Below are 14,777 nucleotides of genomic sequence, written 5' to 3' on the forward strand. Positions count from 1 at the left end.
GCTGCAGACCACACACAATTAATTTTCTACTGAGAGTGCTTTTAGAGAACTGGCACGCTGAAGCTCGTCAGCGAATGCCACAAGTAGAAACATTCACAAAGTCACAGGTCATCATTGTACGTGATTTGTCACACAAACTGGTCAATCCATATTGCAGGTTTCGCATCTTTAAAAAAAATATGGATGTGCTAACAAGCAGAAACAATGCACATTGCCACCTATATGTTATTCAATGGGCAGTAAAAACAGAAAGCAGAATCAACAGTGTGGTGCTACTTACATCTGATCTTTGGCAAACAAAGTGCACAAATAGATTCCAATGGGACTGACCACTGTGGCACCAGACTGCGGAAAACGTCTCACCAAATTATTTCTTTTTCTAAAAGTTGTGTATGTACTCTGTAACTAACAATAAAATATATATTATTAATATATAAAAAACACAAGAAAATCTCAGTTCAGAGAAGTGTTGTTTCAAATCGTCTTAAGTAGCTCCTTTTATCAGGTTCCCTTTTCAACATAATTATCTCGCTATCGAGGTATCAAAATCATGGTGTTTTGTGCTGTAAGCTAACAGTGAAGGCGGGTACACAACGGGGTAAGCTTAAGTGCGGTTGCTGGTTGAGTTTATTTAGTCTATTTGTTTGAGCAGTTCATTTAACAGGCATGGCCTTTAGATGTTAATTAGCTTAGTCTCCGGTCATCTCTAATGATTATAATTACCTCCAGACTGGCAGCTCCCCTCACTAGACCAATGCAAAAGGGAAAATATCAGTATGCTTCCCAAAATATACAACAACAGCGTGGAGTGATATGTCTGCTCAGCTTTGCGTCCAGTCCCTGTGCAGTTTTAGTTCTGATAGAGATCTTGCTCCTTTCGGCAAAACTCAAGTTGAAACATTAAAAAAAAAAAAAAAAATCCAAACGGGATAATTGGTCATACTAAGATAAACATAGGTAACCTGTTGCAGGAGGGGTGAGCATGTTGGGTATGGTTAGGGGGAAGCTCTTATGTAAGAACACAGGCTGTCTGGTGTATTGAGATGCTATCTTCAGCAGTCAGTGGGTGGCACAGTCTCATTTCCCTTGAGTTATTTTGACAGATCACAGATTTTTTTTACCAGCCTCTGACAGATTAACCTACATTTCTCCCGCAAGCAAAATGTGAATTTTGTCTGTACTGTTGCCTCTTTTGCTGGCGCTCTTGATCAGTTATGGATGTCAGAATTATTTCCTCTTTGATTTGTAATCACTGACAAAACACACATTTTAAACCATTGTGCAGGAATTACTTTTTTTTTTTTTTTTTAGCATTAGCAGGAGCACTGAAACCATATAGTTATTCTTTCATGTGCTGCAGGCAGATGTGGGTATTTTCTCCAAGTCACCATGTGCATAGAAAGCCTGGAATTCTTATCTAATATTCTGATATAATCATGAGAACTGATTAGCTGTCACGCTCCGGCAGACACAAAAATACAAACTGCATTGTAATCATCATTCACACAAATTTTTAAATCCTCGTTGAATCACAAAACCAGAAAGTAATAGCAATGCTTATTACATAGCGTACATTTAAATGACACCACAAGGCTATTAAGCAGCAGTGTAAGATCTGAGATTCACAAAGATGAGGAAAGAAGAAAGGTATTTGATTGCTTTGCAATATACATAAATCATTATTTGACAAGCTGAAAGAGTCAGTTGCTCCTTCCTTTTGAAACTTTGGATGCATATACTTGCTGACAGGAATATAAGTTCCTTTTATCTTGTTCTGGCATGTTTTTAACACAAGGAGAAAACCAGAGACATACTCCATACCGAACACTCATCAGCTCCTGTTGAAAATTAATAAGGTTTCACGGCAGCTCACAAGTCCTAAAATGAGGTGATGACACACCTCATTCAATAACTTCCTTCCACTAGCTCAGTGATTAAATGACAAGAAATGTCCACCATCATTTATCAGCACAGAACGACCTGCAGAGGGAGAAAGAGTTGTTTTCGATTTATGAGACCAAATGTCACATGCTTGATATAAACTTCCCACTAGAAGTATAGTGAGTGCGATATGTATCATTCTGGAGAGTTGAAGACTAACTAAATGAATAAGACACCAGGCTAAAACTAAAACGGCAGGAGATGCATCCTCAATCATTTGTTTTTCTTTTACTATAAAGTCTGTAAAAGATTCCTCTCCTGCCAAACCTCAACTGCGATTTAGTTTCTTACCACAAATCCTCAAATGCATGTCAAGACCCATGGAGTATAATTCATAATCATGATGTTTGCACAAACTTCGCAGCATGAAAAAACCCGACTCAATTAGTTCCTGCAGATTGAATATCAGGATAAAGAGACGGACGACATGAACTGACTTCGCTCTCCGTGCATCCCACTTCAGAGAAGCGTTGATGTGTTTGAAAAAAGGATCTCCTGTTTACCTTACATTAATCATGTTCAATCTAATTTATGAAACCCTCTTGTTTAATGGCAGTCTACAAAATTTTGGCATGAGACAAAAGGATCAACTTTCCCCTGTCGTACGTGATAATGGAAACGTGCTTGTTGGGCCGGGGGCTCAATGTATGAATATTTGCCAGTTTTGTGGAAAACCTTAATCTATGAGCTGCTAATATCAAGTTTATTTTCTTCTGTTTATTTTATTTTATTAATTTATTTATTGTTTTAAAGAATGAGCATCAAGTAAGTTGTCCAGGTCCAGGAGTCGGACAAAGGCACATAGCGGACGCCCAGAAATATTTCTCACCCAGAACTCAGACTACGCAGCAAACTCTTAGTAACTATCTGCTAAAAGCTCCAAAGAATGTGGCCCTGAGTCAGGCTGACTAAACTGGTATTGAGAATGGAGATGGCGGGAGGTCAGGGGGTCTATTCAACCTCACGGTCCGCTAATCTGGATGTTTCTGTTAAATTTGCTTCTATCTGTCTTTCACTGTTCTTCTTTATCAAGTCTCTCACAAGTGCTTGAATAATTTCAATAATTTTGGACCTCTGGAAATATATTCTTTATCATTTATATTGCCAGAAGGTTCTTTATTATGAAGACTACAAAGAAGAAATGTTTTGAATGTTGTTAAGCTCAACCTTTTGACATAACTAATTTAGCATAGAGCATCACCATGTTTTGCAATCACATCATAATTCTCTTTGGGCCAGTGGTGTTTAATTTTAATTTAGTATATTGTGATTCAGTTGGTTTTGGCTAGAGATAATACGGGATAATATTTTAGAGAAACGGTACAGTTTGGCTCCAACTCCCAGTTACTTCACAAAGGCCTGTCGTAGCTTGGACTCCAGAAAGATTTTGGTCTTTGGTAATTTTCCAATTAGACAAGGTCGTCACAAGTTTTTTCTTAGAGCATGTTTCAACTGAATACTGAAGTCTTTTTGAATTAGTTAGGCTTCTGGCAGGAGTATATTCAGCCTCTGCGAGCGATAAAGACTGCATAAACTTTGGCAGAAGGTTTGGCAGATGATTGGGACAGTTGTCCCCTGCAGTATAGACAAGCAGGTGACTTGTCAAAACCAATTACCTCTGTGCATTCCTGTCAGATGTGTCCTTTTAAAGATATTATGAACTTCCTGACATTTCATGCAAATTCAGTCTATATGCTCTCACAGGCTACCTGTAAAAACACGTTGGTATCAAAACTCTCAACACATGTGTTGTGATGAGCTTGAACATGTGCAATGTATATTTATATATTTCTGTTTTGTGAAAACAGGAACATGAAATGGTCTTTATTGGTAGATTACTGGAGGATGGTAAAAGGTGGAAGGAACGCTGACAGTGAACTTGGTGCTTGTGTAGCAATAGACCTTATTGTTTTAAATTCAGATTTTTAGCCAGGTGTTACTGTCTCTGAACTACCTAAACTGCCTGATCTTACACTGTTAGCCTACAGTGACCTTTAACCTCAAAGGATGCAGCCCGCCAGCCTCAAGCTGCAGCTCCAAATTTCAGAGGTCAAGCTCCAGCCTGAACAAGCACTGCAGAAACGCAACGCCCAAATGCTTGGATGAGATTAGAGTGATGGTGGAGATAACCTGCCTGCAAAAAACAACGACAAAAACACAAACAAAATAAAGAAAGAAATAAACAAACAAAAGCGAATCAAGCTTCTTGAAGTGGCCATATTACTGTAAAGTTAATGGCTATTTACCTTCAGCTGTGCAGTTCAAAGCATGAATAAACCCCCCATCTTCAATGGGCTGGTCAGACCTCTGATCTCCAGTCAGCTAGCTTGTGCCATGGGATATATGGGCTTACCTAAAACAATATTAATCATAAAACAATATTAATAAGGAGCCTACACAATATAATCATCACCATCGCTGTATTCAGTTCTAGTCAAATCAATTTTAATTCCTGTCCTGTCACAGTCTCTGTGGATCATAAACCTGCCTACACTGGTTGGATTGGAAAAATTCAGGAAACTGACAAGATCGCTTACATCACTTTTTTTTTTTTTTTTTTTTTTTTGGCTAATCTCCATCCTTTAAAAAGCGAGATTTAACAAATTATCGCGAGCAATAAATGTGATTTACGGCGGTGTCTCGTGCTGGCGCGCAGCTCATCCGTGCGTCCCGGGACAGCGGCCCTTCGGGGGGAGGGAGGAGGGCGGAGGAAGCGCGGACAGAGGGAGGGAGTGATGGGGGAGAGGGAGAAATTGAATGAGAGGGGGACAGAGCGGAGGCAAACTGAGAGCAGGCATCACAACAACAAAACTTCTCCAGCCATCAAGCGAGTGGAACTACAGACTCCGCCGTCCTCTTCCTTTTCGGCACCGCATGGCTGCCTAGTTGGCTTGCCGCAGAAAACTAGTGAGAGCGGAGGCAGATTGGAGGCTGTGGGTGGGAGGGGGGGGGGGTGTCTCTGGTCTTGGAGAAGATGGACCGTTTAGTAAGGACCAGGTCGCGCAGGAGGATATCGCTCTTTGTCGTGGCTGTCCTGCTTCACCTGACGACTTCAAAAGCGGGTAAAGTATCAATCTGACCAACTGCGGAGAAAGAAAAGTAAAGGATGCTTTGGATTAGATGCGAGAATAAGTAAAGTTCTGCACAGAAGTGATGCACTGCCCCTTTATCTCTGTTTCCAATACTTTTCCCATTCATCACTTGACCCCCCCCCCCCACACACACCGAGCCCGGCCACCCTCCCAAACCAGCAAAGAGCAACAAAAGAAGAATAATCTTTACTGTCTGTCGAGCTTTCACTCACATGTTGGTATGCTGACATCTGCGCTTTGGATCTGGCTCAGTGTTTTTTGGGGATGCTGCGACTTGCCCCACAGAGTCGATTGAGGTCGGGATTTAGAAATTGGAGCTGGCTCAAATGATTTTTAGAAGTTGTCTGGACGAATTCTGAGCAGTGGAAATGATGTTCAAGTATGTATGAGCTTTTTTTTTTTTTTCAATTTAATATTCATACATAGGCTATTAATTATCCGCGCTGCAGCACAAGTAGCAGCTTTTCCTGCTCCAGCTTGCATTGTAATCGGACACAAATTTCCAAAAGTCTGAATGGGGACGCGTGTCTCCGGGTCAGGTGCCCCCCCCCCCAGACCCTCGGACACGGGACATGCATGATGTCATGTTTGAGTTTGCTTGTGACCAGCGTTAGTTTACTGTGAAAAGATTTAACGTTGGCTTGAGAAAGGAGGTGAACGGCTGAACAGTGAGCTGAGCAGATTAAAATTCCTGTCATGGATCTGTTTAATGTGCCCCTTTTTTTTGCTCACACAGGTCTTAAGTGGAGGTGCTTAATACCAAATTTCTCACTGCTTTAGTTATGATTATTCTGGCGCAATTTTATATTTTCCATGGTGTCTGCCTGTGTGTCACTGTGTCCAATGCATTTCCAGATCTAATTCAACAAACCCTGCAATTCTCAGGATATTCAGAAACAACCAGGTTGTGCATCCTCACTCTTTGCCGCTGCGATTTTTCACCCACGCAGGCCTCCATGCCCTGTGGCCAAATCCTGAGTATCTTCAACTGGCAGCAGTCCATTTCCTTGCAGGTGCTGCGGTGTGTGGAGAGACTCCCTGATGGAGAGACATGCCTTAAAAGCTGGAGTTGACCCCGTGGTGGACCAGAAGGGCTTTAAGATGTCTTATTTTCACTAGTGGCCTTCTGCATGTGCACACATTATGGCTGGCAGGAGCAGCTGGAATTTCTTCAGCTGAAATAAAGCGATGGCAGCAGGAAGTGAGCCAAATGCCATAATCATATTCAAGTGACACAGCGTCCACTGCTCTCTAATGAGGGCTTGTGAAGTGAGAGGCTGAGATGATTTCAAATTGCATGGGACATATGGCAGCACTGATACGGCAGTCTTAGATATGTGCATGTGGCTGATAATGCTTGTGCCTCTCAGTCTGTGGGTGTTTGTGTGCATGTGTGTGTGTGAATGTGAAAGAATGTTTTCCCATATGCTTTCTGTGTGTGTTCGAAAAAAGATGAGAGAGTACTTTGTAGTCATGTTTGCTGACAGGAAGTGAGACATTCTTGCACACGTCTACAGTTAGTCTAAGTTAGAATCCTCTGTTCTTTTGCCTCAACACATTTTTGCAAAGTTTTCTTTTCCCTTCTTTTCTTTTTTATGTTCCATTCAAAGTCGGGGAATAGGGAGTGTTTGTTTTTATTTCATATGCATTATCACTTCATTTACATCGTCTCCCTCCTCCTGCTTATGCCTTAATCCTTCACTGGTTCTATGACAGAAGAGAAACTGTGCATGTAGCCCCCTTACTGCGTCCTGTTTGATCCAACTTCCTTGCCAATCCTGTCCCAGACTCCCAAAGGAGGGCGGTGGGCCTTGTTCGCCTTTGATCTAATAACAAATTAGTGGCAAATGAAAAAGGCATCTGACTTTTTCAGGGAAAAGGAAGAGGAAAAAAGCTTTTTATGCCCATTGCCGCCTCAGTGACTTTTCCTATTATGTGAGTTTTTTGTTTCTCTGAAGGAAACATTAAACATCAGAGGTGTCAAAGATGCTGATGTCTATCCCCAGCTGCTGATTCTGCAAGTGTCGCAACAAACTCCTCCTCAGATTTTTTGATGAGGCAAACTGTTTGGTATTACCCAGGTCCTTAATATTTAGTGATTACGCTGAAGCGATTATGCATTGCTCTGTAAGTGAAATCTATAGTATTCAATACACATCTGGTATCCAGAAGCTCAGGAACTTCCTTTCCCTTCAGGCTTCTATAGCCCTGTGCTTTCTGATCACCGGATGTTTCAAGCAGTATTTTTGTGGCACTAGTTTGGAGATGCTTCCTGTAGAATTGCAATGAGCAGGCATCAGAGGAACTGGTTTCTTTGGATCATCCCTATACATATCATCTCCCTCTTTATCCCAGTTTATGAGCATCAGAAAAAACTTGCCATACTCATCCACATCTTGCACATCTTGGGTGAGATCGGAGTAGTGAACCTTTCTGCCAAAGTCACGTGCAGCCCCTAGAAAACAATATGCTACTCTCAGCGACACGGGGAACCTGCTCACATTTAGCGTTCTCTGAAGCTGCCAAGTGTTCTTCAGCATAGGAACAAAACTGCTGAAAGGGAATGATCTCAAAGTTCAGCAAAGGCCCACACATTGTTGACAATATTTTCAAAGTGTCTGCCAGAAGCACAATAGAGCAGAACTTCTGCAGGAGAATGCGTGTATACCTTCATTACACATATCGGAAGTATTCAGTATGAATTGGGTCAGGCTTGGTTACGGCTAATGTTAGCCAAGCAGTGGAGATCACTGTTAGGGCTGGAGATGTACTTTATTGCTTTAGAGTGTCCTCACAAGCAGAGCAAAGCAAGCGTGTGTTTTTGTGTATGTTTGTGTGGACAGCCCGCCCAGTCTGTGGGCTTGAAGGGCAGGTGTTTTCTCTGTGGGCCAAGCAGCTTTTGGCCCGTCAACTCAACCTGCTGTGAACAAACATGTGTTGAACAAACTGTGGAGATCGGAGAATGTGATGCTGATGAGAACTGGAAGGAAACATGTAACCAGATTCCGGCACGAATCTTCTGCTTCGACTCCAAATGAGTAACTGACATTGAGAATAAACAACTGGACGCAGCCACTGACCCATATTCAGCAGAGCCAAAACCATTTTATAACTGTCATTCACAAAGTGTCCCATATACTTTACAATGTGTGCTTTGTTCCTCAAAGCTGACTATGTGTCCTACTCAGATCCGGAGCAACAGAATGCCAATGCCCCAATAGCCAACTTTTTCGTTTGCATATAGAACTTCGACATTTCCTGTTGCTGTTTTCAAGTCAAGTCCAGCCCGTCCTCCACTCTTCCAGCACCTGTGCAGTTCAACCTTAAAACCTCAACATATGCATGACTTTGGTTAACTTCTATCTCTGCATGCCTACACAGGCTGAGAGAGATAATCATGAATATTAATATTGTGGTATTTCAAATATTTAGTATTATAGACGATATGCTTAAAACGGATCAAACACTTGAGAATAGCCAGTGCCATAATCAGCGCTTCCATTACGTACTAACGATATTCATGATTTCATAGCTCATAACCCCTCGGAACATGTTGACTTATTCCTAAACTCTGAGTAATAACTGAAAGCAGACCCAGCAACAAAGTACATCTATGGCGATAAAAATCATTGTCTCTCAGTTTGCAGACTTGCAGCCCAGGAAATGCCTTTGTCTCGATTTTACAATAGATTTACCTCTGTCACAGATGTTTTAACAGCCTCTGTTTACAAGCCAAAGAGCATAATGTTTGACAGATAAAATAATGATGCCGAAAGAAATTAAGAGAACGGCACGAATCCAAAGTATTGCCTCCCCCCACCCCCGATGTTATAATTAAGCTTCACATAAACAGTTATCGCAAAATGTTTGCTTATTTTGGTTTGACTCTGTGTACAGTCAGTAATTCAGTGATATTTGGTTCATGTTAGGTTTATGATAATACCTCATCTTCTCAGATGGCTATTATCTCTCAAGGTCTCTCCTAGTTCATGTCCACACTCAGCAGTGACCCAGACGAGAGGCCACACCCACTGCTAATTAGATTAAGGCGATCCTTCGGGCAGCCTGGGAGGAATACTGTCTGGATTCATCCGATTCACTTCCACTGGCTCTGCCACCACTTCTTCATTATTAATCACTATCTGTTTTATAGCTTGTCACAGAGAAGAAATGTTCTCTCGTCAGTCGTTTTTTTTTTTTTTTTTCCCCTCACAAAGTTTCATTGCAATTTTCATTTCAATAAACAAAGCCATTAGGCGGAGGAAGAAATCCATATTAAAAAAGTGAAAGAGAAGCAAACATCAATATATTTCAGCTGTAAGCACACGCTTTGAGCATATGAACAAGTACTGATATCTTATTTAATACAGGATGATTATCAGTTATTTCCTGTTCCTCATAATAGGGTGTGGTGTGGGATACCATGCCAAATTCTTGTTGCCCAGATTCATATTGGCTTCATATTTGATTAAAATTCCCCAGCTCCCATGCACGATAGCTTTTGACAGAGTAGTATTGTGTGTGCGATTGGTATTTTCAGGCTGAGCAGGCAGTGTAGGTGGTGTGAGTCATGAACAATGTCTTTACAGACATTAGCGTTGGAAACACAGAGACCACATTATGTCCGTGTGTGACTGAAGTGCTGCTGAGATGTGTGCCTGCAGGACTTGGAAGGACTTTGGCAATAGCTGCACTGCCAGAGAAAAGACACACATCTAGACTGTTTGGTGGCATTTCCAGGGGATAGAGCGTGATCTGTGAGGTGTTGTCCTCTGCTCTCTTCTGTCAGGATAACTGTGGGACAGCTCCGTTGCTAGGCAGTCATGACTGTCGCAAGGAAAACAGAAAAAGGCAGAATCTAGAAACATCATCGTGTTTTTTCATGCATCCACACACTAGTCATACACTGTACAACTAACTGTCCACCCAGAATTTCCAGATGATTGTGAAATGCGGTGGAGGTTTCAGCTACTTCCCATGTACTCCGACCCTCTGGTGTGATTGGACTGAACACTGAGTCATCAGTCCTTAGAGATTCACTGATGCTATTTTAACCATTTCTTAAGAAAAAAGGACGGCAAACTTCACAGGTCAGCAGAGGAGCTGCTGCATCGTAACTTTTATCAGTAAACATACTTAGGCACTCTTCTGGCGTATCTGTAGAGGTAGAAGATTTGACAGGTGAGGCACAGATGTGATCACCACAAAGCTGAATGAGATGCAAACAAAGCCTGCTCAGACAGTCAGTGCTGCAGGAAAGGTAAAGAGGCTGCAAGAACTGGCACCAGTCAAGGTGATATAAATGGATCCAAAGCAGGGAATAGATAGCTTTTCTTCATTGAATGCTCTGTGTATCCAGACTTCAAATGGCAGCCTGCCACTTGCCTGGGGTTTTCATCCTGACGCCCAGAGTTAGGGGTGGTGGGACTGAACGGGATATTCCAGAGAAGCTTGTCATTCTCGGGTTCAGTGTTGTTGCAGCAGCAGTTAAGATTGCAGCTTTTTAGGTCCAACACACGTTTTTTTTCCCCCATGTTTTTTGGCCTCAGCTTTGCCAAACTTATCCCTTTGGCAGTGTGCTTTGCACACTTGGGTGTGGGATGACTATTTATCACAGCACATTTAACTGAAAGATCATTGTGCAAGCCGTTTCTTTTTTGGAGAGGAATTTCTGCAGAATGTCTCATATTTCTCCCTGTGGCATTGTTGTGCATTTGGACTCATTTCTTGTTGTCTTCAGAGTGTCAGGGGTCAACCATCTCCTGAAAGCCCTGACAGCCGGAACATGTTTAGAATTGGGCGAAAGTTGTCGTTAAATCTCACAGTGGTTTAGGCAGAAATTTAATTTTCAGGGGTTGCATTTATATATCATAGTTTGATTGCTTGAATATGACTATTTTTAACTTGTTTTAAGGGGCAGGAATCCAAGAATCCTGAATAATGTTGCACAAGCACAAGTGTATGTATGGGAGAGAGTGAAAAATAGAGACAGAACAAGAGTGAAAGACAGAAAAGGAGATTTGTAGATTCTGATCTTTCACTAAAGCCCAACCTTTCAACTTTGCCTGGCTAAAGGAAATTGAGTCTGAGCGATTGCAGTTCGGTATTAAACAGGGAGCAGCAGAGCTATAAAGAGCTCACATGGGATCAGACAATGACAAAGACACTCACACCAACTCAATTAAACACAAACATTAAGGATTAGGACCCAGACATGATGTTAAGTACAAAGTTAAGTGTTGCAAAGAATGAAGTCCTTTGACAGAAATGCAGATGTTTACATATTTGATGAAGGGGGATATAATGAAGAGACTGGCGCGCCGTGGCTTTGTTTTTGCCTCTGAAGTGGCAGCCTGCTTAAAGTTGCAGCTTGCCTGTCTGATGACTCATTTAGTTTAGTAAATGTCATGGTGATGTGCTTGTTGCAAGCCATTCATGTTACCGGCCATTTTATTAATCCTAAAAACAAAAAACAAAAACAAAATTTAATTGAACTGAATGTGAAACTGAGCCCTTGTGAACCCACAGTGTTAAATTGCGAATTAATTTTTGTATGCCTTAGTGCCAAGAAAATGTTTAATCAACAGATAATGTCAGGGACCTAGTTTTTGATTTAAGTGTGTTTGGCTGGACCATGACCTTTTAGTCAATGAATACCTTATTCCTTGACATTTTGTGCTTGGTTTATTGTCATGATGACTCGAGCAGATTCGAAAACATCCCCAATGAATGTGTGTGGGTGACTATTTATCAGTGCCAATTTTAGGCTACATATAAAAGCCTGCGGTTTTTGTTGTTTAGCTCCAGCAACATCTATAATTATTTCTTAAATTTTCTGAAGACTATGAATTCCAAGTGTAAGCCCTGAGATTGTATATACATATAGATCTCCGCCTGAATTTTTCCATTGTTGGAATTCACAACCCACAGTTTCACCTATTCAGAGCCTCACCTCCATTTTAGAGGTCTGAGAGATCAGTCTCTCAAAGCTGACTCTGCTTTACAAATAAATTATGCCATAAAATAGTGTTTTTCTGCAAGCGGTGTCTGGGCAACAGTAAACCCTTTCCGACATTTAATTAACGAACAGAATAAAAAGACAAGACCTGCATGAACGGCACAGAGCTACAGGAGGCAATTTGGGTTTAGGATCCTCATTTCAGATACCTGAAATACTAAGTGCTGAGTCGCCCCAAACAGACTCTCTACAGCAGCTGGTGGGAGAGCAGCTGCAAACAAAACTCTGATCCTGGCTAATGCTTACGGCAACATTTTATCAACAGAACATCTAATAACATGACCAGCAGACTGCAAATAAAGTATAAGCTCATTGGAATGAGAGAGACCAACCACTTGGAGAAATACACTATCGAGAGGGCCAGTACTTGCTGTGCTCATTGCAAATTTATTTAGTTTTTTATTTTATTTATTTAGTGTATTAATTTAGTCCTTTAGTGACATTGGTTCTCTTGTTTATAATAAAAGTTTACTTGTTTAAACCATCAATTATACCGAAGGTCTTGCAGCAACTGCCCTTATTTATTATTTATTTATTTATTTATACATTTTACATGCACAAATGCACTAATGGAAGATGAATAATGTGTGAAGGTTCGATACAAAACTGTCTAATTTGTTAGGAGAGAAGTACCACCAGTGAGAATATAGGAATCACTAATGTGCTCATAGAGAAGCATTTCAATTATGATAAATTGTGATGTGGGCATATTGTTCCTCCAAGGTGCAGGGTGAATGGTGTGCAGGTGTCAGCTGTCAGGTGTGCTGCAGTGGGATTACGGGTTAGGCTTGTGTACCACCCCTATCCTATAATAACACCCACAGAAGCCTGACCACCTGCCGCCACATCTCAGAGGAGCGGGTCTCTTCCGACTTTGAGGAAGCAGGAAGCCTCCTCATTTTAAGACCGGCTTTCAGCCGCAGTAAACCCTGCTCTTCAGCTCGGTAACAACCAACACTTAACTGAGCCAGACAACAAAGTGCTGTCACACTGGCAGAATTTAACTGTGACTCTGACATGGCTAAAACATGCTGTTACCATCTGCAGCAATCTCCACCCTATCATAAGTAGTTTTTTTTTTTTTTTTTTTTGTTCATACAGTGTTAGAAAATAATAATGCGCAGAAATCAAGGCAGTCTCTTATTTAAAGTCATGCAAAAAGTAATATTTGTTTAAAGGCAGACAATTAGCTGTAGTCTGTGAGCTTGAAATAAAAACACACCAGATTTCTTCTGCTCTCTACCTTTCTGAAGATGGCTATTTTCTTTCTTTGTCTCCATTCCCAGCTGATCCCATTGATATTCTGCGAGTGCTGGAGCTGTCAGAGAAAATGGAGGGGGTGTCTTTGGAGGCTGGTCTTTGCAGCAACAGGATGGGTACAGAGGAACCGGACTTTGCCTACAAGATAGACAAAAAGATCCAGCTCAGTGCTCCTACCAAGCAGCTCTTCCCTGGTTTGTGGACTTTTGTCTTACTAGATCACATACAGCTTCTCCTCTAATCACATCTTGGCACCTTGAAAAGAATTTCCAAAAAAGTGCTAAAAGTAATCCAACATGTCACTTTTATGAAGGATTATTTTCTCAATAAAACTGCTAGAAATGTGACTTCAGGCTCCCTTTATTCTTCCTCATGGGTGCACACTGTTTCCATGGGCAATTTTTTTTTATCATTATTATATTTGCTCAAGTCTCACTGTCAGCAATGTCTACTTCTTGCAGTATGATTTCTCCACTCCTCTCCTCCTAGATTCCAAATTTCCTGAGAATTTCTCCTTGATGACTACGGTCCGGGCCAAAAAGGGATCCCAGTTCTTTTTGCTTTCGATGTATGACGACCAGGGGGTGCAACAGCTGGGGCTTGAAGTGGGACGTTCACCTGTGTTCCTTTATGAGGACCAACATGGGCAGCCAACACCGGAAATGTACCCCATCTTCAGGAAAATCAACCTGGCTGATGGAAAGTGGGTGGCTTGAGGGCTTTTAACCTCATTATTGCACTAGATATAATGAAAACAGCTGTCTCTCTGCTGATTTCAGCTCCACACTGCACCTGATGTGGATGTTCGGTAGATCGGCACTGTGAAATCTATTTTAACAGAGCATGTGTAACTTTCCTAAGCCATGAAGTCTTCGGCAGGGCTCACATTTCTACAGTTATTCATACAGCTGTCTCTGAGTGCTTGAACTTGAGTGACCTTAAAAAGAAAAGATGGTTGTGGAGTACTTGCGGGAATTCATTTGACCTGATCAAAGGAGTTAAAGTAATCCATCCTTCACAGTAATTTTGGGCTCTGAACCACTTCTGGTTTCCAGCATTTAAGAGGCATGAAACAACTGTTTGCATCACTGCTTCTGCTGAGCACCTTCAGACACAAAACACTTCCACCACAATGTTATAAAGATTTTGCACGACACACATAAAAATTGACTTGCACGGTATGTTTTTGCAGACTGTCTGTTAATGCACGTTGTGATCTTTCAGATGGCACAGGATTGCCTACAGTGTGCAGGGAAAGTCTGTGACCCTGTACTTGGACTGTCAGACAGTAGAGACCCTGGATCTGCTGCGAGGGGATGATGCCGTCGTCAGTACGGACGGTGTTACTGTTTTCGGGACACGGTTGCTGGATGAAGAAGTGTTTGAGGTAGGGCAGTTCCTGTCTTCCATTACATGCTTTGTTGAGGTTTCACATGCTTATTCAGTTCAGTTGCTAACTTTTCATT

At 41.6% G+C, this 14,777-nt stretch overlaps 1 protein-coding gene across 2 annotated transcripts in view; it reads left to right on the plus strand.

Moving 5' to 3' along the window:
- Positions 1–4,711: 4,711 nt before the first annotated feature.
- Positions 4,712–14,777, plus strand: part of col5a3a (collagen, type V, alpha 3a) — a 44,227-nt gene continuing 34,161 nt past the window's right edge. For both annotated transcript variants that reach the window (XM_029507552.1, XM_029507553.1), the window contains exons 1-4: positions 4,712–5,003; positions 13,338–13,505; positions 13,801–14,014; positions 14,536–14,698. In XM_029507552.1, the coding sequence (XP_029363412.1) occupies positions 4,916–5,003; positions 13,338–13,505; positions 13,801–14,014; positions 14,536–14,698 (633 nt within the window). In that variant the 5' untranslated portion in view covers positions 4,712–4,915. The remainder of the gene's footprint in view (positions 5,004–13,337; positions 13,506–13,800; positions 14,015–14,535; positions 14,699–14,777) is intronic.

This window comes from Echeneis naucrates, chromosome 8, assembly GCF_900963305.1.
Source record: "Echeneis naucrates chromosome 8, fEcheNa1.1, whole genome shotgun sequence".
Classification (NCBI taxonomy): domain Eukaryota; kingdom Metazoa; phylum Chordata; class Actinopteri; order Carangiformes; family Echeneidae; genus Echeneis; species Echeneis naucrates.